General features: G+C 62.9%; 2 protein-coding genes across 3 annotated transcripts; one reads left to right on the forward strand and one right to left on the reverse strand.

Moving 5' to 3' along the window:
* Positions 1–6250: 6250 nt before the first annotated feature.
* SLC25A39 (solute carrier family 25 member 39) lies at positions 6251–14142 on the forward strand. Of its 2 annotated transcripts, XM_034070126.1 has the most exons (12): positions 6251–6344; positions 7523–7628; positions 7709–7768; positions 8324–8365; positions 9091–9200; positions 9311–9378; positions 10442–10566; positions 11112–11285; positions 11768–11877; positions 12763–12844; positions 12917–12997; positions 13950–14142. In XM_034070126.1, exons 2-12 carry the CDS (start codon positions 7532–7534, stop codon positions 14066–14068), a joined length of 1068 nt encoding a protein of 355 aa, XP_033926017.1. In that variant the 5' UTR covers positions 6251–6344; positions 7523–7531; the 3' UTR covers positions 14069–14142. The 2 variants fall into 2 exon arrangements, with proteins under 2 accessions (XP_033926017.1, XP_033926018.1); XM_034070127.1 differs by lacking the exon at positions 8324–8365.
* A 1870-nt stretch (positions 14143–16012) lies between these two features.
* Positions 16013–27579, reverse strand: RUNDC3A (RUN domain containing 3A). Its single transcript, XM_034070176.1, has 11 exons — positions 27470–27579; positions 24392–24507; positions 21569–21702; positions 20577–20662; positions 19528–19617; positions 19353–19433; positions 19123–19288; positions 18204–18361; positions 17202–17339; positions 16397–16497; positions 16013–16302 (listed from the first exon to the last, which is right to left on the reverse strand). Exons 1-11 carry the CDS (start codon positions 27544–27546, stop codon positions 16160–16162), a joined length of 1290 nt encoding a protein of 429 aa, XP_033926067.1. The 5' UTR covers positions 27547–27579; the 3' UTR covers positions 16013–16159.

A 27579-nucleotide genomic window follows, 5' to 3' on the forward strand; every position in this document is an offset into this window, starting at 1 on the left:
GCATGCGCGGGGGGCATCGTACCCCCCCCCCCACTGCTGGGGGGGGGATCCTGTGCGCATGCGCGGCGGGCATCGTACCCCCCCCCACCCCACTGCTGAGGGATCCCGTGCGCATGCGCGGGGGGCATCGTACCCCCCCCCTTGCTGAGGGGGGATCCCGTGCGCATGCGCGGAGAGCATCGTACCCCCCCAACCACTACGGAGGGGAGGGCTCCCCCGCGCATGCGCAGGTGTGGACGGCGCAGGGAGGGAGGGGCTGGAGCCTTTTGTCTGCGGGGAGAGGGAGGGAGGGGGAGGGGGAGTCCGCCCGGCCGGTAGGGGGCGACGGAGAGCTGAGACCAATGCACACACAGCGGGAGCGGGATGGGGATGGGATGGGATGGGATGGGGATGGGATGGGATGGGGATGGGATGGGATGGGGATGGGGATGGGATGGGGATGGGATGGGATGGGGATGGGATGGGGATGGGATGGGATGGGGATGGGATGGGGATGGAATGGGATGGGGATGGGATGGGATGGGGATGGGGATGGGATGGGATGGGGATGGGATGGGATGGGGATGGGATGGGGATGGGATGGGGATGGGGATGGGATGGGGATGGGATGGGGATGGGATGGGATGGGATGGGGATGGGATGGGATGGGATGGGGATGGGGATGGGATGGGGATGGGATGGGGATGGGATGGGATGGGATGGGGATGGGATGGGATGGGATGGGATGGGATGGGATGGGATGGGGATGGGATGGGATGGGGATGGGATGGGGATGGGATGGGATGGGATGGGGATGGGATGGGATGGGATGGGGATGGGGATGGGATGGGATGGGATGGGATGGGGATGGGATGGGGATGGGGATGGGATGGGATGGGATGGGATGGGATGGGATGGGATGGGGATGGAATGGGATGGGGATGGGATGGGATGGGGATGGGGATGGGATGGGATGGGGATGGGATGGGGATGGGATGGGATGGGGATGGGATGGGGATGGGATGGGGATGGGATGAGGATTGGGATGGGATGGGGATGGGATGGGGATGGGATGGGGATGGGATGGGGATTGGGATGGGGATTGGGATGGGATGGGGATGGGATGGGGATGGGGATGGGGATGGGATGGGATGGGTATGGGATGGGATGGGGATGGGATGGGGATGGGATGGGATGGGATGGGATGGGATGGGATGGGATGGGGATGGGATGGGATGGGGATTGGGATGGGGATGGGATGGGATGGGGATTGGGATGGGGATGGGATGGGATGGGGATGGGATGGGATGGGGATGGAATGGGATGGGATGGGGATGGGATGGGATGGGATCAGGGATGGGGATGGGATGGGGATGGGATGGGATGGGATGGGATGGGGATGGGATGGGGATTGGGATGGGGATGGGATGGGATGGGGATGGGATGGGGATGGGATGGGGATTGGGATGGGGATTGGGATGGGGATGGGATGGGATGGGGATGGGATGGGGATGGGATGGGGATTGGGATGGGGATGGGATGGGATGGGGATGGGATGGGGATGGGATGGGATGGGATGGGGATGGGATGGGATGGGATGGGATGGGGATGGGGATTGGGATGGGGATGGGATGGGGATGGGATGGGATGGGGATGGGATGGGATGGGATGGGATGGGGATGGGATGGGATGGGATGGGATGGGATGGGGATTGGGATGGGGATGGGATGGGATGGGATGGGATGGGATGGTATGGGGATGGGATGGGATGGGATGGGATGGGATGGGGATTGGGATGGGGATGGGATGGGATGGGGATGGGATGGGGATGGGATGGGATGGGATGGGATGGTATGGGGATGGGATGGGATGGGATGGGGATTGGGATGGGGATGGGATGGGATGGGATGGGATGGTATGGGGATGGGATGGGATGGGATGGGATGGGGATTGGGATGGGGATGGGATGGGATTGGGATGGGATGGGATGGGATGGGGATTGGGATGGGATCGGGATGGGATGGGGATGGGATGGGATGGGGATGGGATGGGAATGGGATGGGGATGGGGATGGGATGGGGATTGGGATGGGGATGGGATGGGGATGGGATGGGGATGGGGATGGGATGGGATGGGGATGGGGATGGGGTGGGATGGGATGGGGATGGAATGGGGGGGATGGGGATGGGATGGGGATGGGATGGGGATGGGGTGGGGATGGGGATGGGGATGGGGATAGGATGGGATGGGATGGGGATGGAGATGGGATGGGATGTATGGGATGGGGATGGGATGGGATGGGGATGGAGATGGGATGGGATGTATGGGATGGGGATGGGGATGGGATGGGGATGGAGATGGGATGGGATGTATGGGATGGGGATGGGATGGGATGGGGTTCGGGATGGGGATCAGGATCGGGTGTGCCAAAGTCCTGCAGCGCATGCTACCGGTCACAGCCCGGGATTGACGGGAGGATGAACACTGATGCTAACCACATCCCCTCACTATCCATAGGGATGAACACACCGATGCTAACCGCATCCAGAGCCGCTGTCACCAGGAGTTAGTGGAGAAACCACAGAAGGGACCTTGTGTCAGGCAAATCAAGGGTAAATGGTTGTCTGAGCATGGTCATGTAATGGTAAATGACAGTCCAAGAACAGGCAGAGGCTCCAAGGAGGAGGAAAGCTCAGCAGAGACACAGGTATGGAACCTGCAGCATCAGGGGATTTTAAAGCAGACTGGGTTGGGAATGGCCCATCTGGGTCTATGGGAAGTCAAAGCCCTTCCCTTCCTACACTATTAATAAGTACAAAATACAATCAGATGAGGGGAAAAAAACCCCTGGATTTATGGACATGTAACACTACAAAATGGGGGGATCAGGTCAATAGAAACAGGTGAAGCCCCTAAAACCCATTATGGAACTGGCTAAAAGTAGCCACTATAAATCAGGTCATTCATAGACACATCCTGTCTCAAACAGCACTGCTGTTGGTATCGTCAACCAGGTCCTACAGTGCTCCAAAGGGATCCAGCATCATGAGAGCACAGAACAAGCTGGATTTGAACTCTGATTCCAGGTCTGGAGCAGCAGCTCTTCCTACACTACAGATACACCAGATGAGCTGAGCATCCTCCAGCAGGATGTGGGCTGCTTGCTTGAGGAGCTCCCCATGAGCACTGGAAGTGGGTGAGCCTTAAGGTCCCTTCCAACCCATTCCATGGTTCCATGACCACAGCACTGCCTCAGGCAGGATCCCCACAGCCTCCATAGCACCAGCACCTCCTGCCCATGGCACAGCCACAGAACCTGGTGATGAACTGCACACTTGTGGAGGAAAGGCAGGATGAACATGGGACTGTTCGGTCCCATCTGTATCCACAGGGCTGGAAGCACATGGATACTCCTGGACAACGAGAGATAGTCAAACCTACACAGACCCTGCAGGGCCAGAGCATGGGCTGGATGTCCCCACATCCCAACACACCCCCTTGGGCTCACTGCAGAGCCATGCCCATGTGCAGTACCACATCCCATGCTCCGCACCACAGAGATGCAGGATGCAGGGATGCAGGGATGCAGGATGCTGCTGCAGCAATCCCATGTGCAGTACCACATCCCATAGCTCCGCACCACACACCGCAGGGATGCAGGGATGCAGGGATGCAGGATGCTGCTGCAGCAATCCCATGTGTTCCAGGAACCCCGGTACAGTGGGGTGCTCCAATGGGATGAGCTCATTCCAGCACTCACATCTCATCCTGGCAAAGAGGAGCTCTCCATAGGCACCTGCACACACGTTCATTACTGCACAGCACTGTCCTGGCTGCTCCACATCCATGGGGTGGCACAAAGGAGCTGGGAATTGATCCCACTCTTTCCTCCCCTCATCCCTTTTGCTGTTGGGTGTTTCTACATCAGATTATAAAGGAAGCCTTTAGGGAGGAAAGGGTTAACCCTTTATCTTCCATACCCCTTCCTTGGCCCCCAAGCCAGTTCTGAAGCTGCTGCACAACAGCATCAGAGAGTGGGACACAGTTTCTCACCTGCAGGGCTGGGTTAGAACTTGGGTCACACTGGGTTCAATCCTGATGTCCCCATGGCCTCATCTGCCACAGACGGCTTCATTCCAGCCATTTAATTCCAGTTAAGGATGACTCCTGCAGAACCATCCTGAGCTGAAGTGAACCCTCAGACCCTGCACCAGTGTCATCCCATTGCAGTTCTGCTCACATCCCAGTTGCAGAGCAGCTAACCCCAAGGGAACAGGCTAAGGAAAGGCTGTCCCAAGGCTTCCCAGCAGGAAGAGCTTCCTGACCCACCTCAGGAGCTATGAGAGACCCTTTCCTCCCCCCCATGCAGACACAGCTCTGATGCGGACACGGCACAGACCCAGCGGAGCTTGGACATCCCAAGGACATTCCCAAGTGCTGTTCCCAGCCTGTGCTCCAGGGCAATGGGCATTGCCTGCACTGATCCCAGACCTTCCAGGCTGCAGAGGGGATCAGGGCTCAGTGGGCTCCATCCCACAGGCTCCATCCCACAGGCTCCATCCCACAGGCTCCATCCCACACACAGCCCCATAGGCTGTATCCATGCCCTGGTCCCAGTCCCAGGCACACACTGAGCCTGGCAGGATTGTACCCGTGTCAATGGCAGCGCTGGGTGCTCAGCACCAGGAGCCAGGCCTGGCTCTGCACAGCTCCATCCCACATCCCCTCATGGATAACCCTGAACCTCAGGCTCAGACCAATGGGAACTGTTCCTTAGTTAACCTTTACCCCATGTCCACATTACCCCCTACAAAAGAGGCTTCCCGGCCCCTTTAAACCCTGTATGGGCAGAGCTGACTCATAAGGGAGCTCCGGATCCATTCACTTCCATGACTCAGTTCCTGGCTTCCCATCCCAAAGCCAAGAGTCCCTTAGACCTCGTGTCATGGAGGACAGCAAGGAGAGTTCAGGACCACTCTGCTCACCCCATGCACACAGACCCACAGCACTTGTGGGGCTCAAGCCTGATCCCTGTCCCCATTACTGAAGGCAGAGACCCTTCCATAGAGCAGCTGCTCCAAGCCCTGTGTCCAACCTGGCCTTGGACACTGCCAGGGATGGGGCTGCTCCGAGCATCCTAACCCAGCACCCTAACCCTAACCCTAACCCAGCACCCTAACCCTAACCCTAACCCAGCACCCTAACCCTAACCCTAACCCTATGCCAGCACCCTAAACCTAAGCCCTAACCCTAACCCTAAACCTAATGGATGGGGCTGCTCCGAGCATCCTATGCCAGCACCGGCTCCCGAAGCCATCCCTGCTGTTGCCATGGGATGGGCACTCATAGGGGCGCACACAGGGACCTCAAACCCATCCGGGAGCACCCACGGAGGCTCCGGAGGGGCTCTGGGAGCCACCTGCTGCTGTCAGTGCACATCAGATGGGAGCAGCACATCCCGACGGGAACAACAGGGATTAACTGAGTCCTTCCCATCCAGAGCAGGGAATGGGATGGGAATCCTGTCCCCATCCAGCCGATCCCAAGCACTGGGGCTGGGAACGCACAACCCCCATGGAACCCCCCAAAGGGATGCTCAGTAAACCCAAACCGCTCCTTATGGGGCCGTTTTCCCTTCCTGACCCCCATTCCCTGCCCCACAGCGCCCGTCCCATAGCGCCCGTCCCACAGCGCCCGTCCCATAGCGCCCGTCCCATAGCGCCCGTCCCACAGCGCCCGTCCCACAGCGCCCGTCCCACAGCGCCCGCCCCATAGCGCCCGTCCCACAGCGCCTGTCCCATAGCGCCCGTCCCATAGCGCCCGTCCCATAGCGCCCGTCCCACAGCGCCCGTCCCATAGCGCCCGTCCCATAGCGCCCGTCCCACAGCGCCCGTCCCACAGCGCCCGTCCCATAGCGCCCGCCCCATAGCGCCCGTCCCATAGCGCCCGTCCCATAGCGCCCGTCCCACAGCGCCCGTCCCATAGCGCCCGCCCCATAGCGCCCGTCCCATAGCGCCCGTCCCATAGCGCCCGTCCCATAGCGCCCCCCCCACAGCGCCCGTCCCATAGCGCCCGTCCCATAGCGCCCCCCCCACAGCGCCCGTCCCATAGCGCCCGTCCCATAGCGCCCCCCCCACAGCGCCCCCCCCCTCTGCCTGCCTGGGCAATGGGGCAGTGTGCAGAGCGCGCCCCCGCGCCATGCGCGCTCCCGCACGTCCTCCGGCCCGCCAGGGGGCGCCGTGGTGGTGGGGGGGGGGGGGCGAGCGCGCGTGCGCGGAAGCACCGGGAGCGCATGGGGACCCTTAAAGGAGCCGCCGCTCCCGGTCCCGGTGCATGGCAGAGCCCAACGGGGCTGGAATGAGCAGGTGGGGCCGGATCCCCCCTCGGTGTGCCCCGTACCCCAAACCCGCTGTGGGTCACGGTGTGGGTCCCGGTCCCGGTGCATGGCAGCGCCCCACAGGGCAGCCCCCCCTCGGTGTGGGTCAGGGTGTGGGTCACGGTGTGGGTCAGGGTGTGGGTCACGGTGTGGGTCCCGGTGTGGGTCAGGGTGTGGGTCAGGGTGTGGGTCAGGGTGTGGGTCCCGGTGTGGGTCCCGTTGTGGGTCCCGGTCCCGGTGCATGGCAGCGCCCCACAGGGCACCCCCCCCCCTCGGTGTGCCCCATACCCCAAACCCGGGGGGGTCCCCTCGTTCCCCCCCCCCCCGGCCGCTGCCTCAGTTTCCCCCCCGGTACCGGACGGACGGACGGGGGGGGTCGGTCTCGGTGGCCCCGATCGCGGTTACGGCTGCACCGGACGGGGGGGGGGGGGAAGGGGACTGAGGGGTCCCGGTCCCGTTCCCGGTCCCGTTCCCGTTCCCATTCCCGTTCCCATTCCCTTTCCCATTCCCGTTTCCGTTCCCATCCCAGCACCGCTTCGCTCCATGCCCCGTTCCCAACGGGAGGTGCGTGTCCCGGTTGGAGCAGGAGCAGCTCCCGTCGGGATGGGGCCGGGTCAGCGGCTCCGGTGCAGCCCCGTCCCTGGCACCGGACGGGAGCTCCGTGCCCGGTGCTGAGCCAGGACGGGCAGGAGCCTTTGGGATGGTTCCTGCCGCATTCCCTGTTCTCCAGCTCATTCCCTGTTCTCCAGCTCCCCATTCCCGACGCTTGGAAGCGCCCTGACCCCATCCCGGGTGCAGAGCAGACCCACATCCCCTGCCCCGGGGGGGGACACGGCAGGTTCCGGATGTGCGCACCCCGTTTTGGGGTGCGTGTCCCGTGCACCCCGTGGGGTCCCCAAGTCCGAGGCTCGGGGGGTCCGTTCCCATGTGGTTCCGTTTGCTCCCGTCCAGGGACACGGGGCCGGTCCCAGCTGCCCCACATCCATGGGGCTGTTATCGGGGCTGTTATCGGGGCTGCTCCGTCCCCGTCCCCCCCTTCGGGGCAGCCCCGATTACCGGTGTGGGGGGGGCGGCGCCTGCCCTGCGCTGAGCCGATAACGGGGCCGGGATGTGGGGGGGGCTCATTGGGATCTATGGGTCACCCCTGGATCCCCCCATGGGTTGTAGGGCACAGCCATGGCCGAGCGGACGGCACCGAGCACCGGGGGCAGCATCACCCCCGTGCAGCAGATGGTGGCGTCCGGGACCGGAGCCATCCTCACCTCACTGTTCGGTGGGTACCATGGGCACGGGGGGGGCACCGGGGGGGGCACCAGAGCTGTGCCATGGCGCTAAAGGATGGGGTTGTTTCAGTGACACCATTGGATGTGGTGAAGATCAGGCTACAGGCACAGAGGACCCCGTTCTCCAATGGTAAACCCTGCTTGGGGTCAGGGGCTGCAGACCCCATTGTTTGGGGCTGGGGGGCTGCAGACCCCATTGTTTGGGGCTGGGGGGCTGCAGACCCCATTGTTTGGGGCCGGGGGGGCTGCAGACCCCATTGTTTGGGGCCGGGGGGGCTGCAGACCCCATTGTTTGGGGTCAGGGGGCTGCAGACCCCATTGTTTGGGGCTGGGGGGGGGGCTGCAGACCCCATCCCTGCTTGGGATCCCATGGACTCTGTCTCCTTCCCTATGGGGTCAGGAGCTGTTCCCAAGGGGCTGCTTTGGTGGCAATAGGGACTGCTCAGCTCCTGGCTCTGAGGGCACCCAGCCCCATAGAGCCCCATAGAGCCCTCCCCACACTGCCTGGCTCCGAGGGCACCCAGCCCCATAGAGCCCCATAGAGCCCTCCCCACACTGCCTGGCTCCTGGCTCTGAGGGCACCCAGCCCTGTGCCCCATAGAGCCCCATAGAGCCCTCCCCACACCGCCTGGCTCAGTGCTGTGCCCCATAGCCTGTCTCAGCCTGTCCCCATTGTGTGTTTCAGCCTGTCCACCCCACTGTGTGCCCTGGGCTCAGCACACCACATGTGAGTACACTATGGGGCAGCCTCTGCCCCCACCACTGCTGCCCTAAGCCTTGATCCCGCTTGGGCTCCTGTGCGGTGTGGGGCAGCCCCACAGCTGCTGCTGCAGCCCCACTCTGTGGTCCCTATGTCATCAACAGACCCTGCTGCATCCCCATCCCTTCAGTGGGTCTGTGCTCAGACCCACAGCTGTGGGGTTACCCCTCTCCTGGCCTTGCTGTGGGGCTGGGCCCTATGGGGCTCTGATGTTACAGACCCAACCAGGCTGGAAGGGACCTTTAGGATGATCAAACCCAACCATTCCCAGCAGTGCCCAGGCTACCCCTGCCCCATGGCACTTGGGGGGCTGGTGACTCCACCCCTGCCCCATGGCACTTGGGGGGCTGGTGACTCCACCCCTGCCCCATGGCACTTGGGGGGCTGGTGACTCCACCCCTGCCCCATGGCACTTGGGGGGCTGGTGACTCCACCCCTGCCCCATGGCACTTGGGGGGCTGGTGACTCCTGTTCCAATGCACCCTATGGGGCAGGAATTGTTCCTCAGCTCCTGGGGCAGCTTGAGGCTGGTTCATCCCATCCCTTGTTCCTTGGGATCAGAGGCTGATCCCCCCTCTCCATCCTCCCGTCACCACTGATGCTCTGGCTGTTCCCAGAGCACACCATGGTTCGGGTGTTGCATGGGTTGTGCAGAGGGGTCTCCTGTATCCCACTGATGCTGTTGCCCCCAGGGAAGTGTTTCCTGTACTGCAATGGGCTCATGGACCACCTGTACGTGTGTCAGCACAGCACCGGCTGCAGCGCCTGGTACCGGAGCCCCACACGCTTCAATGGGACACTGGTAGGGCTGTGCCATGGGGTGGGATGGGGGCTCCCTGTCCTTGGGGGGTCCCTGTCCTTGGGGGTCCCTGTCCTTGGGGTGATTCCTGTCTAACCCCCCCCCCCCCCCAGGATGCCTTTGTGAAGATCACCCGCTATGAAGGCATCAGGTCCCTATGGAGCGGATTGCCCCCCACCCTGTGAGTGCTTGGGGGGGTACCCTGGGTGTCAGCCTGGGGGGTACCATGGGTGTCAGCCTGGGGGGTACCATGGGTGTCAGCCTGGGGGTACCATGGGTGTCAGCCTGGGGGGTACCCTGGGTGCCAGCCTGGGGGGTACCCTGGTGTCAGCCTGGGGGTACCATGGGTGTCAGCCTGGGGGGTACCATGGGTGTCAGCCTGGGGGGTACCCTGGTGTCAGCCTGGGGGGTACCATGGGTGTCAGCCTGGGGGTACCCTGGGTGCCAGCCTGGGGGGTACCATGGGTGTCAGCCTGGGGGGTACCATGGGTGTCAGCCTGGGGGGTACCCTGGGTGCCAGTCTGGGGGGTACCATGGGTGTCAGCCTGGGGGGTACCATGGGTGTCAGCCTGGGGGGTACCCTGGGTGCCAGCCTGGGGGGTACCATGGGTGTCAGCCTGGGGGTACCATGGGTGTCAGCCTGGGGGGTACCATGGGTGTCAGCCTGGGGGTACCCTGGGTGCCAGCCTGGGGGGTACCATGGGTGTCAGCCTGGGGGGTACCCTGGGTGCCAGTCTGGGGGGTACAATGGGTGTCAGCCTGGGGGGTACCCTGGTATCAGCCTGGGGGGTACCATGGGTGTCAGCCTGGGGGGTACCCTGGGTGTCAGCCTGGGGGGTACCATGGGTGTCAGCCTGGGGGGTACCCTGGTGTCAGCCTGGGGGTACCATGGGTGTCAGCCTGGGGGGTACCCTGGGTGTCAGCCTGGGGGCTACCATGGGTGACAGCCTGGGGGGTACCATGGGTGTCAGCCTGGGGGCTACCATGGGTGTCAGCCTGGGGGGTACCCTGGGTGTCAGCCTGGGGGGTACCATGGGTGTCAGCCTGGGGGTACCATGGGTGTCAGCCTGGGGGGTACCCTGGGTGTCAGCCTGGGGGCTACCATGGGTGACAGCCTGGGGGGTACCATGGGTGTCAGCCTGGGGGGTACCATGGGTGCCAGCCTGGGGGGTACTATGGGTGCCAGCCTGGGGTCATGGGCACCCCCAGACCCCCCTGGCAGTGCCCTCACCCCCCCTCCCCAGGGTTATGGCTGTTCCTGCCACCGTCATCTACTTCACCACATACGACCAGCTCCGGGACCACCTGCAGACCCACATGGGGAGCCGAGCGCCCCACATCCCATTGCTGGCAGGAGCCCTGGCCAGGCGTGAGTACCCCCATGTCCTATGGGTCCCAGCACTGGAACCCACTGGGGCTGGTGCTGGACCCCCCTGTCCTATGGGTCCCAGCACTGGAACCCACTGGAGCTGGTGATGGACACCCCTGTCCTATGGGTCCCAGCACTGGGAGCCACTGGAGCTGGTGATGGACACCCCTGTCCTATGGGTCCCAGCACTGGAACAAACTGGAGCTGGTGCTGGACACCCCCCCTGTCCTATGGGTCTCAGCACTGGAACCCACTGGAGCTGGTGCTGGACCCCCCTGTCCTATGGGTCCCAGCACTGGAACCCACTGGAGCTGGTGCTGGACCCCCCTGTCCTATGGGTCCCAGCACTGGAACCCACTGGAGCTGGTGCTGGACCCCCCTGTCCTATGGGTCCCAGCACTGGAACCCACTGGGGCTGGTGCTGGACACCCCCTGTCCTATGGGTCTCAGCACTGGAACCCACTGGGGCTGGTGCTGGACACCCCCTGTCCTATGGGTCTCAGCACTGGAACCCACTGGAGCTGGACCCCCCCTCCCCATTGCAGTGGGTGCAGTGACAGTCATCAGCCCCCTGGAGCTCATCCGCACCAAGATCCAGTCGCGGCCGCTCAGCTACAGGCAGCTGCGGGTGTGCATCCGGTCTGCGGTGGTGCAGGACGGGTGGTTGTCCCTATGGAGGGGCTGGGGACCCACAGTGCTGCGGGATGTGCCCTTCTCAGGTAGGGCAATGGGGACGGCTCTGGGGTGGGTTGGGAGGACCCTAAAGCTCATCTGGTCCCATTGGAGCAGCTGCTCCAAACCCCTATGTCCAAGCTGGGATGGGGCAGCCCCAGTTTGGGATGGGGCAGCCCCAGTTTGGGATGGGGCAGCCCCAGTTTGGGATGGAGCAGCCCCAGTTTGCGATGGGGCAGCCCCAGTTTGGGATGGAGCAGTCCCAGTTTGGGATGGAGCAGTCCCAGTTTGGGATGGAGCAGCCCCAGTTTGGGATGGGGCAGCCCCAGTTTGGGATGGGGCAGCCCCAGTCTGGGATGGGGCAGCCCCAGTTTGGGATGGGGCAGCCCCAGTTTGGGATGGAGCAGCCCCAGTTTGGGATGGGGCAGCCCCAGTCTGGGATGGGGCAGCCCCAGTTTGGGATGGGGCAGCCCCAGTTTGGCACACTGGGTGTCTGTGGTGCCTCAGTACTGGTGTTCTCCTCTCCCAGCTCTGTACTGGTTTAACTATGAGCTGGTGAAGGACTGGCTCTGCAGGCAGCCCTGGCTGGATGGGGCCTCCTTCATGGTCAGCTTCACGTCTGGGGCCATCTCTGGCACAGTGAGTATGGGGCTATGGGGAGCACTGCACTGGGCTCTATGGGGAGCACTGGGCTCTATGGGGAGCACTGCACTGGGCTCTATGGAGAGCACTGCACTGGGCTCTATGGGGAGCGCTGCACTGGGCTCTATGGGGAGCACTGCACTGGGCTCTATGGGGAGCACTGCAGTGGGCTCTATGGGGAGCACTGCACTGGGGCTCTATGGGGAGCACTGCACTGGGCTCTATGGGGAGCACTGCACTGGGCTCTATGGGGAGCACTGCACTGGGGCTCTATGGGGAGCACTGCACTGGGGCTCTATGGGGAGCACTGGGCTCTATGGGGAGCACTGCACTGGAGCTCTATGGGGAGCACTGCACTGGGGCTCTATGGGGAGCACTGCAGTGGGGCTCTATGGGGAGCACTGCAGTGGGGCTCTATGGGGAGCACTGCACTGGGCTCTATGGGGAGCACTGGGCTCTATGGGGAGCACTGCAGTGAGGCTCTATGGGGAGCACTGCACTGGTCTCTATGGGGAGCACTGCACTGGGGCTCTATGGGAGCACTGCACTGGGGCTCTATGGGAGCACTGCACTGGGCTCTATGGGGAGCACTGGGGCTCTATGGGGAGCACTGCACTGGGGCTCTATGGGGAGCACTGCACTGGGCTCTATGGGGAGCACTGCACTGGGGCTCTATGGGAGCACTGCAGTGGGGCTCTATGGGGAGCACTGCACTGGGGCTCTATGGGGAGCACTGCACTGGGGCTCTATGGGGAGCACTGCACTGGGCTCTATGGGGAGCACTGCACTGGGCTCTATGGGGAGCACTGCACTGGGCTCTATGGGGAGCCCCATGGGGTTGATGGTGCAGGAGCATCCCCATGGGTCACTGCTGCCCCATAGGTGGCTGCGGTGCTGACACTGCCCTTTGACGTGGTGAAGACCCAGCGGCAGATCGAGCTGGGGCACAGTGAGGGGCACCCAGGTAAGGAGTGGGGCTGAGGGCACCAGTACCTATGGGGCAGCCCCACATCCTCAGCGCTCCCATTGCCCCCAGTCACAGCATCCAAACCTGCCTCCACCTGGCTCCTCATGCAGCGGATCCATGCTGAGTCCGGTACCCGGGGGCTGTTTGCAGGTAGGGATGTGGTGCCATGCTGGGGTTTACTGGGGGCTGATGGGGTTTACTGGTGCCAATGGGGCTGATGGGGTTTACTGGTGCCAATGGGGGCTGATGGGGTTTACTGGTGCCAATGGGGCTGATGGGGTTTACTGGTGTCAATGGGGCTGATGGGGTTTACTGGTGCCAATGGGGGGCTGATGGGGTTTACTGGTGTCAATGGGGGCTGATGGGGTTTACTGGTGCCAATGGGGGCTGATGGGGTTTACTGGTGCCAATGGGGCTGATGGGGTTTACTGGTGCCAATGGGGATTGATGGGGTTTACTGGTGCCAATGGGGGCTGATGGGGTTTACTGGTGCCAATGGGGGCTGATGGGGTTTACTGGTGCCAATGGGGCTGATGGGGTTTACTGGTGCCAATGGGGGCTGATGGGGTTTACTGGTGCCAATGGGGCTGATGGGGTTTACTGGTGCCAATGGGGATTGATGGGGTTTACTGGTGCCAATGGGGGCTGATGGGGTTTACTGGTGCCAATGGGGGCTGATGGGGTTTACTGGTGCCAATGGGGCTGATGGGGTTTACTGGTGCCAATGGGGATTGATGGGGTTTACTGGTGCCAATGGGGGCTGATGGGGTTTACTGGTGCCAATGGGGCTGATGGGGTTTACTGGTGCCAATGGGGGCTGATGGGGTTTACTGGTGCCAATGGGGATTGATGGGGTTTACTGGTGCCAATGGGGGCTGATGGGGTTTACTGGTGCCAATGGGAGCTGATGGGGTTTACTGGTGCCAGTGGGGGCTGATGGGCTTTACTGGTGCCAATGGGGCTGATGGGGTTTACTGGTGTCAATGGGGCTGATGGGGTTTACTGGTGCCAGTGGGGGCTGATGGGGTTTACTGGTGCCAATGGGGGCTGATGGGGTTTACTGGTGCCAATGGGGTTTACTGGTGTCACTGGTGTCCCGCAGGGTTCCTGCCCCGTGTCATTAAGGTGGCTCCTGCCTGTGCCATCATGATCAGCACATACGAGTTTGGTAAGAGCTTCTTCCAGAAGCTGAACCAGGAGCGGCTCCGGCGCCGGCTCTGAATGGGGCTGGTGCCCTATGGGATGCTCCAGCCCTGCCCCATGGGGATGCTCCAGCCCTGCTCCGGTGCCCATGGGATGCTCCATGGGATGCTCCATGGGATGCTCCAGCCCTGCTCCGGTGCCCATGGGATGCTCCATGGGATCCTCCAGCCCTGCTCCGGTGCTCCATGGGATGCTCCATGGGATGCTCCATGGGATCCTCCAGCCCTGCTCCGGTGCTCCATGGGATGCTCCATGGGATGCTCCATGGGATCCTCCAGCCCTGCTCCGGTGCTCCATGGGGATGCTCCATGGGATGCTCCATGGGATGCTCCATAGGGATGCTCCATGGGATGCTCCATGGGATGCTCCATAGGGATGCTCCATGGGATGCTCCATGGGATGCTCCATGGGAATGCTCCATGGGATGCTCCATGGGATGCTCCATGGGGATGCTCCATCCCTGCTCCGGTGCCCATGGGATGCTCCATGGGATGCTCCATGGGAATGCTCCATGGGATGCTCCACGGGATGCTCCATGGGAATGCTCCATGGGATGCTCCATGGGATGCTCCATGGGATGCTCCATGGGAATGCTCCATGGGATGCTCCATGGGAATGCTCCATGGGATGCTCCATGGGATGCTCCCTGCCCCACAAGCAGCACCAGCAGCATCTCTGCAAACCCAAGTGCCTTCGTGCTGCCCGTGCATGGGCCAGACCCGGACGGGGGCACCTGTACCTGCTGCTGTGACACTGGTGGGAATGGGGGGTCCCGGATCCCGGATCATGGATCATGGATCCCGGATCATGGATCATGGATCATGGATCATGGATCCTGGATCATGGATCATGGATCCCGGATCATGGATCATGGATCATGGATCATGGATCCTGGATCATGGATCATGGATCATGGATCCCGGATCATGGATCATGGATCCCGGATCATGGATCATGGATGCTGGGGCAGGAGATGGGAACTGGGCTCTGTTGAGGACCAAACCCTCAGTGTTCCCCATGGCTGGGACAGACCAAACTGCTGCTCTCGGGGTGTTGTGTGCCCATCACCTGCATCCTGCCCCCCTGCTCCTGCCCCCCCTGCTCCTGCCCCCCTGCTCCTGCCCCCCCTGCTCCTGCCCCCCTGCTCCTGCCCCCCCTGCTCCTGCCCCCCCTGCTCCTGCCCCCCCTGCTCCTGCCCCCCCTGCTCCTGCCCCTGCTCATCCTGGGGCTCGGGGGGGTATTTACCTTCTGTTGTTAAATAAAGGACAGTCACACGTGGCTGTTGGCACAGGGATTGTCTTCCTGTGCCCTGGTTACCACCTACCCTAACCCTCATCCAGCTACAGTCATCCTCTGCCATCCACTGTTAATGGGGTACCAGAGGGGGGGGGGCATCATTCCCACTGTTAATGGGGTCCCAGAGGGGGGGGGCATCATTCCCACTGTTAATGGGGTCCCAGAGGGGGGGGGGCATCATTCCCACTGTTAATGGGGTACCAGAGGGGGGGGCATCATTCCCACTGTTAATGGGGTACCAGAGGGGGGGGGGGGCATCATTCCCACTGTTAATGGGGTCCCAGAGGGGGGGGGCATCATTCCCACTGTTAATGGGGTACCAGAGGGGGGGGCATCATTCCCACTGTTAATGGGGTACCAGAGGGGGGGGGCATCATTCCCACTGTTAATGGGGTCCCAGAGGGCATCACTGGTATCTTGCTGTATCCCAACCCCCATTGGTCCCTATGGGCTCTTCTCCATCCTGAGGCTCTCGGATCCCGGCTCAGTTGTTGTTTATTGATGGGAATGCACCAAAACCAACCTCATCCAACCCAAACCCAAGGGGGATGGGGAGGGGCTGGGGGGGGTCCCCAAAGGGGCCAGACCAGGGATGGTTGAGCCCTGATGTCCTCCAGTGCTCCCAGTTCCCCCCCACATTCACCCCCATTCCCATCCCCAGCTCGCACCAGTCCCACTCCAGCATCCCCCATCCCCATAGGTCCATGTGCAGCCGGTGCCTGAGCTGAGGCTCAGCTGGGGTCAGGAGGGGTCCCGGTGGGTGCTGTGGGTCCCGGTGGGTGCTGTGGGGCAGCCGCTATGGGGCCGGGGCCCTCAGCTGGGGCTGCGGCTGGGGCTGCCCTCCCTGCTGTCGCTCACCAGGCACTCGTTGGACTTGAGGCTGGCCAAGGACCTGCAGCTGGGCAGGGAGGCCAGGGAGCCGCAGAGCCCCAGCATGGAGGGGGTCGGGTCCTTCCCTGCGGACATAGAGCATCATGAGGGGTCCAGCCGCGCACCCCATAGGGGATGTGGGGCCGGGGGCTGTGGGGCAGCCTATGGGGCAGCTCTTACCCATTGGCCCCCAGGGCTCCCCCTGCCGCTTGCTCAGGCGCTGGGAGTCGGAGCTCAGGCTGTTCTCGGCCGAGAGCTGCTCGGTGCTGACGAAGCTGTGCCTGCGGAGGGAGGTGCTGGGACAGCCCCGTTACCATGGACACACACCCCCCCCCCCCCCCGAGCCTGCGGAGGGAGGTGCTGGGACAGCCCCGTTACCATGGACACACCCCCCCGAGCCTGCGGAGGGAGGTGCTGGGACAGCCCCGTTACCATGGACACATCCCCCGATGCTCCGGGACCTCCCCACTGCATCCCGGCTGTGGGTCAGGCGGCTCTGCCCCATGGCGGCTCTGCCCCACAGCTCTGCCCCACAGCTCTGCCCCACAGCTCTGCCCCACAGCAGCTCTGCCCCACAGCTCTGCCCCACAGCTCTGCCCCACAGCTCTGCCCCACAGCAGCTCTGCCCCACAGCTCTGCCCCACAGCTCTGCCCCACAGCAGCTGTGCCCCACAGCTCTGCCCCACAGCAGCTCTGCCCCACAGCAGCTCTGCCCCACAGCAGCTCTGCCCCACAGCTCTGCCCCACAGCAGCTCTGCCCCACAGCAGCTCTGCCCCACAGCTCTGCCCCACAGCAGCTCTGCCCCACAGCTCTGCCCCACAGCTCTGCCCCACAGCAGCTCTGCCCCACAGCTCTGCCCCACAGCTCTGCCCCACAGCAGCTCTGCCCCACAGCTCTGCCCCACAGCTGTGCCCCACAGCTCTGCCCCACAGCAGCTCTGCCCCACAGCTCTGCCCCACAGCTCTGCCCCACAGCGGCCGTTACCTCCGGTACAGTTTGCTGTCCGAGCCGCTCTCGTTGCCGTTGAGGGTCCCCAGTGACGGCCATTGGTTCACCAGGGGGGTCACCATGTCCTTGGACAGCTGTGCCAGCTGTGGGTTCTCACATGGGATCAGCCCCGTCCTGCGGCACAGGAGGCTGCTCAGCACCCCCATGGGATGTGGGGTGTATGTGGTGTATGTGGTGTATGGGGTGTAAGGGGTGTATGTGGTGTATGGGGTGTATGGGGTGTATGGGGTGTATGTGGTGTATGGAGTGTATGGGGTCTATGGGGTGTATGTGGTGTATGTGGTGTATGGGGTCTATGGGGTGTATGTGGTGTATGGGGTCTATGGGGTGTATGTGGTGTATGGGGTGTAAGGGGTGTATGGGGTGTATGGGGTGTATGGGGTGTATGGGGTGTAAGGGGTGTATGGGGTGTATGGGGTGTATGGGGTGTATGGGGTGTATGGGGTGTATGTGGTGTATGTGGTGTATGTGGTGTATGGGGTGTATGTGGTGTATGTGGTGTATGGGGTGTATGTGGTGTATGGGGTGTATGGGGTGTATGTGGTGTATGGGGTGTATGTGGTGTATGGGGTGTGTGGGGTGTATGTGGTGTATGGGGTGTATGGGGTGTATGTGGTGTATGGGGTGTGTGGGGTGTATGTGGTGTATGGGGTGTATGTGGTGTATGGGGTGTATGGGGTGTATGGGGTGTAAGGGGTGTATGGGGTGTATGGGGTGTATGGGGTGTATGGGGTGTAAGGGGTGTAAGGGGTGTATGGGGTGTATGGGGTGTCAGGGATCCACTACATCCCATAGGACATCAGGGACCCTCCGTGTCCAAGTGCTGACCTTGGGCAGTGCTTGAACATCTTGCAGCCTTTTCCCACCCAGCTGGTTCTATGGATTCCATTCATCACATCCCATGAGGCATATGGGGCAGTGGGGACTGACTGTGCCCTATGGGGTCCCTATGGAGCCCCCCCCCCCGGCCCCACTCACAGCTGCTCCTGCAGCTCCAGGATGACTCCCTCCAGCTCCCTCTTCTCCAGCTGGTTCTGCACCATCAGCTCCTCCAGCCTCAGCTTCAGACGCTTGTTCTCTGCCTCCAGGTCCTTGAGCTGTGACTCCCGCAGCCGAACCAGCTCCTCCAGGTACCCCTGTGTGTGCCCCCAGCACCATCGCACCAGGACCCCCCCTGGGGTCACTGTGGGTACCACTGGGATGCAGGAGTGGGGCTGCTGGAGCATCCCTGGTGCGCTTGGTACCCAAGCATCCCAATCCCAGCTCCTGGGGTGCTGGAGCATCCCTTGGTATGGTTGGTACCCAAGCATCCCAATCCCAGCTCCATCCCATGGTACAGTTGGTCTCCAGCCATCCCCATCCCATCCCCATCCCATGGTGCAGTTGGTCTCCAGCCATCCCCATCCCAGCTCCATCCCATGGTGCAGTTGGTCTCCAGCCATCCCCATCCCAGCTCCATCCCATGGTGCAGTTGGGATCCAGCCATCCCCATCCCATCCCCATCCCATGGTGCAGTTGGGATCCAGCCATCCCCATCCCAGCTCCATCCCATGGTGCAGTTGGGATCCAGCCATCCCCATCCCAGCTCCATCCCATGGTGCAGTTGGTCTCCAGCCATCCCCATCCCAGCTCCATCCCATGGTGCAGTTGGGATCCAGCCATCCCCATCCCATCCCCATCCCATGGTGCAGTTGGGATCCAGCCATCCCCATCCCAGCTCCATCCCATGGTGCAGTTGGTCTCCAGCCATCCCCATCCCATCCCCATCCCATGGTGCAGTTGGGATCCAGCCGTCCCCATCCCAGCTCCATCCCAGGATGCAGTTGGTCTCCAGCCATCCCCATCCCAGCTCCATCCCAGCTCCATCCCAGCTCCATCCCCATCCAGCTCCCGGTACCTTCTGGGCATAGACGATGCGGAACTTGTGCTCCATCTTGCGCCACTTGCTGTACCAACTGTCCTCATCGGTGACCAGGGGCAGGTAGGGATGCTCGGGGGAGCTGTCCTCGCTCGTGCTGCTCTCCACACTGCCCCTCTCCTCCTCCTCGCTCAGGTAGTCATAGCTGGGGGCACAGGGCTCAGTGGTGCTCAGCGCACACAGGGATGCTGTGTGGGGAGGGCTCTTACCTCTGGGTGAACTTCAGGTAGGGAGTGTAGTCAATGACCACGGGGGTTTTGCCGTCCATCACCTCTCCCTTCAGGCAGAAGCTATGGGGCAGGAGGAGGGCACAGGGTGAGGGCAGCTCTATGGGGCTGCAGTGGGTTCAGGGTGTCTCTGCCCCACTGTGCCCCCCAACCGGACCTGAAGTCGATGGCGCTGAGCCCGATGAGCATCCCGGTGAGCACCGTGGACTCCTCCCGCAGCATGATGGCCCCATCGTCATAGAACCGCCTGCAGGGAGATGGGGATGGACTGTGGGCACCCACCGGCACCCAAACCAGCAGCGCTGGTACCCACATCTGGTGCTCACATATCTGGGTACCCAACCCTGGTACCCAACCCTGGTACTCACATACCCAGGTACCCAACCCTGGTACCCAACCCTGGTACTCACATACCCTGGTACCCAACCCTGGTACCCAACCCTGGTACTCACATACCCAGGTACCCAACCCTGGTACCCAACCCCGGTACTCACAGACCTGGGTACCCAACCCTGGTACTCACATACCCTGGTACCCAACCCCAGTACCCAGCCCAGGTACTCACATATCTGGGTACCCAACCCCGGTACCCAGCTCTGGTACCCACATACCCGGGTACCCAACCCCGGTACTCACATACCCAGGTACCCAGCCCTGGTACCCAACCCTGGTACTCACATACCTGGGTACCCAGCCCTGGTACTCACAGACCTGGGTACCCAACCCTGGTACTCACACACCCGAGTACCCATCCCCAGTACCCAACCCTGGTACCCAGCTCTGGTACCCATCCCCGGTACTCACATACCCGGGTACCCATCCCCGGTACCCCTATACCCGAGTACCCATCCCTGGTACTCACACACCCGGGTACCCATCCACAGTACTCACATACCCAGGTACCCAACCCTGGTACCCATCCCCGGTACCCCTATACCCGGTACCCCTATACCCGGGTACCCATCCCCGGTACCCCTATACCCGGTACCCCTATACCCGGGTACCCATCCCCGGTACCCCTATACCCGGTACCCCTATACCCAGGTACCCATCCCCGGTACCCATCCCTGGTACCCATCCCCGGTACCCCTATACCCAGGTACCCATCCCCGGTACCCAGCTCTGGTACCCATCCCCGGTACCCCTATACCCGGTACCCCTATACCCAGGTACCCATCCCCGGTACCCCCAACCTGTGCTGCTCACCTCGTGGTCCGTGTGTCCCGCAGGGCTGTGGAGATGTACTCAGACATCCTCTTCTCCATCAGTGCCACACGGATCCAGGCCCGGCCCTGCAAGGCAGTGCCCATGGGAGCTCAGGGCACGGAGACACCACCCAGTGCCACCCAGTGCCACCCAGTGCCACCCAGTGCCACCCAGTGCCACCCAGTGCCACCAGCAGCGGCCCCTGAGCTGCAGGAGGGGATGGGAATGGGATGGGATGGGGATGCAATGGGATTACAGTGATGATGAGATGAAGATGAAGGTGGGATGGTATTGGGATAGGGAATAGGATGAAGATGGGTATCAGGATAGGGACTGGGATGGAATGGGGATGTGGAATGGAATGGGGATTGAAAGTGGATGGGAACAGGGATTGGGATGGGATGAAATGGGGATACAAAGATGTTGCAGCAGGGATGGGATAGGGATGGGATGAGGATGGAATAGGGATGGGATTGGAACAGGGAATGTGGGATGGGATAGGATGCAATGAAGATGCAATGGGGATGGAATGGGATGTGGAATGTGATGAGGATGGAATAGGGATGGGATTGGAACGGGGGATGTGGGATGGGATAGGATGCAATGAAGATGCAATGGGGATGGAATGGGATGTGGGATGGAATGGAATGGGGATGTGGAATGGATTGGGGATGGGGATGGAAAGGGGATGGGAACAGGAATTGGGATGGGATGAAATGGGGATGCAAAGATGATGCAGCAGGGATGGAATAGGGATGGGATTGGAATGGGGAATGTGGGAAGGGATAGGATGCAACAGAGATGCAATGGGGATGGAATGGGATGTGGGATGGGATGAGGATGGAATAGGGATGGGATTGGAACGGGGGATGTGGGATGGGATAGGATGCAATGGGGATGCAATGGGGATGGAATGGGATGGGGATGGGTCCATGAGCCCTGTGTGTGCTAACAGAGGCAGATGCAGGCAGAGGAGTGAGCCTGGCGCTGACCTTGGCGCGGGATGTGCTGATGTTCTCCATGCTCTCGATGCTGCTGACACAGTTGTTGGGCACTTTGCTGCAGGCCAAGCGGATGTAATCCCAGAACCCACGTTGTCCATCGGAGCTGAACCAGCTGACGGGGCCTGAGGCACCAGTGTGGGCTCAGCGGCTGGGGCACACCAGGCACCGGCACTGGGGGCACTGGGGGCACTGGGGGCACTGGGAGCACTGGGGGCACTGGGGACACTGGGGACACTGGGGGCAATGGGGACACTGGGGACACTGGGAACACTGGGGGCACTGGGGACACTGGGGGCACTGGGGGCACTGGGGGCACTGGGGACACTGGGGACACTGGGGGCACTGGGGTCACTGGGACACTGGGGGCACTGGGAGCACTGGGGGCACTGGGAGCACTGGGAGCACTGGGGGCACTAGGGGCACTGGGAGCACTGGGAGCACTGGGAACACTGGGGGCACTGGGGGCACTGGGGGCACTGGGGACACTGGGGACACTGGGGGCACTGGGAGCACTGGGAGCACTGGGGGCACTAGGGGCACTGGGAGCACTGGGAGCACTAGGGGCACTGGGAGCACTGGGGGCACTAGGGGCACTGGGAGCACTGGGAGCACTGGGGGCACTGGGGGCACTGGGGGCACTGGGGACACTGGGGACACTGGGGGCACTGGGAGCACTGGGAGCACTGGGGGCACTAGGGGCACTGGGAGCACTGGGAGCACTGGGAACACTGGGGGCACTGGGGACACTGGGGGCACTGGGAACACTGGGGGCACTGGGGGCACTGGGAGCACTGGGAGCACTGGGGGCACTAGGGGCACTGGGAGCACTGGGAGCACTGGGGGCACTGGGGGCACTGGGGGCACTGGGGACACTGGGAGCACTGGGAGCACTGGGGACACTGGGAGCACTGGGGACACTGGGGACACTGGGAGCACTGGGGGCACTGGGGGCACTGGGGACACTGGGGACACTGGGGACACTGGGGACACTGGGAGCACTGGGGGCACTGGGGGCACTGGGGGCACTGGGAGCACTGGGGGCACTGGGGACACTGGGAGCACTGGGGGCACTGGGAGCACTGGGGGCACTGGGGACACTGGGAGCACTGGGGGCACTGGGGACACTGGGAACACTGGGGGCACTGGGACACTGGGGACACTGGGGACACTGGGGACACTGGGGGCACTGGGGACACTGGGAGCACTGGTGACACTGGGGACACTGGGGGCACTGGGGGCACTGGGGGCACTGGGGACACTGGGACACTGGGGGCACTGGGGACACTGGGGACACTGGGGGCACTGGGGGCAGTGTGGGAACTGGGGACACTGGGGGCACTGGGAGCACTGGGACACTGGGGGCACTGGGGACACTGGGGACACTGGGGGCACTGGGGACACTGCGAGCACTGGGGACACTGGGGGCACTGGGGACACTGGGGACACTGGGACACTGGGGACACTGGGAACACTGGGGGCACTGGGACACTGGGGGCACTGGGGACACTGGGGACACTGGGGACACTGGGGACACTGGGAGCACTGGTGACACTGGGGGCACTGGGGGCACTGGGGACACTGGGACACTGGGGGCACTGGGGACACTGGGAGCACTGGGAGCACTGGGGACACTGGGGACACTGGGGGCACTGGGGGCACTGGGAGCACTGGGAGCACTGGGAGCACTGGGAGCACTGGGAGCACTGGGAGCACTGGGGGCACTGGGGACACTGGGAGCACTGGGGGCACTGGGGACACTGGGAACACTGGGGGCACTGGGACACTGGGGACACTGGGGACACTGGGGACACTGGGGGCACTGGGGACACTGGGAGCACTGGTGACACTGGGGACACTGGGGGCACTGGGGGCACTGGGGGCACTGGGGACACTGGGACACTGGGGGCACTGGGGACACTGGGGACACTGGGGGCACTGGGGGCAGTGTGGGAACTGGGGACACTGGGGGCACTGGGGACACTGGGAACACTGGGGACACTGGGGACACTGGGAGCACTGGGGACACTGGGGACACTGGGGGCACTGGGGACACTGGGGACACTGGGGGCACTGGGAGCACTGGGGGCACTGGGAACACTGGGAGCACTGGGACACTGGGGGCACTGGGGACACTGGGGACACTGGGGGCACTGGGGGCACTGGGGACACTGGGAGCACTGGGGGCACTGGGAGCACTGGGAGCACTGGGGACACTGGGAGCACTGGGGACACTGGGGGCACTGGGAGCACTGGGGACACTGGGGACACTGGGGGCACTGGGGACACTGGGGACACTGGGGGCACTGGGGGCACTGGGGACACTGGGAGCACTGGGGGCACTGGGAGCACTGGGAGCACTGGGAGCACTGGGGACACTGGGAGCACTGGGAGCACTGGGAGCACTGGGGACACTGGGGACACTGGGGACACTGGGGACACTGGGGACACTGGGGGCACTGGGGACACTGGGAGCACTGGGGACACTGGGGACACTGGGAGCACTGGGGACACTGGGGCACTGGGGACACTGGGGACACTGGGGGCACTGGGAGCACTGGGGGCACTGGGAGCACTGGGAGCACTGGGGACACTGGGAGCACTGGGAGCACTGGGAGCACTGGGGACACTGGGGACACTGGGGACACTGGGGACACTGGGGACACTGGGGGCACTGGGGACACTGGGAGCACTGGGGACACTGGGGACACTGGGAGCACTGGGGACACTGGGGCACTGGGGACACTGGGGACACTGGGGGCACTGGGAGCACTGGGGGCACTGGGAGCACTGGGAGCACTGGGACACCGGTACCTTTGAAGCGGTGGCTGAGGATCTGCTCCAGGATGGCCGCGAAGTTCAGGAACTCCTCGGAGGTGTCATCAATAGGATCTGATGTGTACTTCTCCAGCAGCGTCTTCACCGAGAACCTGCGGAGCAGCGAGGATGGAGGGGACACCGGTACCAGCACCAACACCAGCACCAACACCGGTACAGAGACCAGCACCGGTACAGAGACCAACACCGGTACAGAGACCAACACCAGTACAGAGACCAGCACCAGTACAGAGACCAACACCGGTACAGAGACCAACACCAGTACAGAGACCGGCACCGGTACAGAGACCAACACCAGTACAGAGACCAGCACCAGTACAGAGACCAGCACCAGTACAGAGACCAACATCGGTACAGAGACCGGCACCAACACCGGTACAGAGACCAACACCGGTACAGAGACCAACACCAGCACCGGCACAGAGACCAACACCGGTACAGAGACCAGCACCGGTACAGAGACCAACACCGGTACAGAGACCAACACCAGTACAGAGACCAGCACCAGTACAGAGACCAACACCGGTACAGAGACCAACACCAGCACCGGCACAGAGACCAACACCGGTACAGAGACCAGCACCAGTACAGAGACCAGCACCAGTACAGAGACCAATACCGGTACAGAGACCAACACCGGTACAGAGACCAGCACCAACACCGGCACCGGCACCAACACAGGCACAGAGACCAACACCGGCACAGAGACCGGCACCAGCACCGGCACCAGCACCAGCACAGAGACCAACACCGGCACCGGCACCAGCACCAGGACCAGCTCACAGAGACCACCACCGGCACCAGCACACAGAGCCCAGCACCAGCACACAGTGACCAGCACCAGCACCAGCACCTAGAGCTGAACACCCAGCAGCTAGATACCAACACCCAACAGCCAGCACCCAACACCCAGCATCAGCACCAATATCAATAATGACGCTAACACCAACACCAGCACCAGAACCAATACCAACACCAGCACCGGCACCAACACCAGCACCAATACTGACACCAGTACCAGTACCGACACCAGCACCAATACTGACACCAGTACCAGCACAATACCAACACCAGCACCAAAAACAGCACCAACACCAGCACCAATACCAACACCAGCACCGGCGCAAATCCAACACCAGCACCAAAACCAGCACCGGCACCAACACCAGCACCAAAACCAGCACCGGCACCAATACTGACACCAGCACCAATACTGACACCAGTACCAGCACCAATTCCAACACCAGCACCAGTACTGACACCAGTACCAACACCAATACTGACACCAGTACCAGCACAATACCAACACCAGCACCAAAATCAGTACCAGCACCAACACCAGCACCAATACTGACACCAATACCAGCACCAGTACTGACACCAGTACCAATACTAACACCAGCACCAATACTGACACCAGCACCAACACCAATACTGACACCAGTACCAGTACCGACACCAGCACCAATACTAACACCAGCACCAATACCAACACCCTCACTCACACCCTCACTCACACCCTCACTCACACCCTCACTCACACCCGCTCACATTCAGCCCTCCCCACAGCACAAAACCCTTTTCCACCCCCAGCTTAGGGCTGAGCCTCTCTGACCCCCTGGCCCCACATCCCCGGGGACCCCCCCGGCCGGTCACTGCCCCCCCCCCCGTGCAAGTGGCCGGAAGGGCGAACAAAGGCCCCTTCCTCCCGGCCGCGCGTTGATGGTTTCCCCTTCCGCAACCCTTGCACTGGGATGCCCGGACACCAACCATGGAGCGGGGGGGGCACTGACCATGGAGCGGGGGGGGGCACTGACCATGGAGCGGGGGGGGGGGCACTGACCATGGAGCGGGAGGGGGGCACTGACCATGGAGCGGGGGGGGGGGGGCACTGACCATGGAGCGGGGGGGGGGGCACTGACCAAGGAGCGGGGGGGGGGGGGGGGCACTGACCATGGAGCGGGGGGGGGGGGCACTGACCATGGAGCGGGGGGGGGCACTGACCATGGCGCGGGGGGGGGGGGGGGCACTGACCATGGAGCGGGGGGGGGGGGCACTGACCATGGAGCGGGGGGGGGGGGGGCACGGACCAGGGAGCGGGGGGGGGGGGCACTGACCATGGAGCGGGGGGGGCACTGACCATGGAGCGGGGGGGGGGCACTGACCATGGAGCGGGGGGGGGCACTGACCATGGAGCGGGGGGGGGGGGGCACTGACCATGGAGCGGGGGGGGGCACTGACCATGGAGCGGGGGGGGGGGGGCACTGACCATGGAGCGGGGGGGGGCACTGACCATGGAGCGGGGGGGGGGCACTGACCAGTCCGGACCGGGGGGGGCTCTGGTGGTGACAATGGGATCTGGAGCTGCCCATACAATAGCACAGACCCAGGGGTACCCAGAGCAGCAGGGTCTGGGGTCGCTGTCATGGGGACCCCAAACATCCGTACCCCACATCACCCCCACTGCACCCCCCAACCGGGGGGGGTTCACCCCATCCCAACACGTGGGGGGTGGGGCAGGCAGGGACCCCCCAACCCCCCCCGGGTCCCCCTATCCCCCCCCCGCGGTCCATCCGGCGTCTCCATGACAACCGCATCCTCCATCCGCAGCCTTCATCCCTCCATCCTGGAGCGGGCCCTGACGTCACTTCCTTGGACCCCCACCCGCGGGGGGGGGGGGGGTGTGGGGGGGGGTCCGGTACCCAATTCTCCCCCCCCCAATCCCCTTTATCCCCCCGTACCCCCTTCTCCATCTGCCCACAGCCCCATTACCCCCCATTGCCCTTGTACCCCCATCCCCACCCCCCCCACCCCCATCCCCATCCTCCTCCTCTCCCCCCATCCCCAAACCCAAATCCCCCCCAAAACACGACTGCATCAATCACAAACACACACACATCGATGCGGAGGGTGGGGGGGGGGATGAAGACGAACCCCATCCATCCCCCCCCATCCATCCCCCCCCATCCATCCATCCCCCCATAAGCACACATAGGATGTGTCCATCCCCCCATAAGCACCCATAGGATGTCCCCCCCATTGCGCTGCCCCCACCTGCAGACCGTGATCAGGTTCTTCCTCTCCACCGCGATGTTCCGGTTCGAAGCCTTCTTGGACAGCCCCAGCGCCATCGCAGCGGCCCCGGTGCCATCCAGCGCCGCAAG

This window comes from Melopsittacus undulatus, chromosome 17, assembly GCF_012275295.1.
Source record: "Melopsittacus undulatus isolate bMelUnd1 chromosome 17, bMelUnd1.mat.Z, whole genome shotgun sequence".
Taxonomy (NCBI): Eukaryota; Metazoa; Chordata; class Aves; order Psittaciformes; family Psittaculidae; genus Melopsittacus; species Melopsittacus undulatus.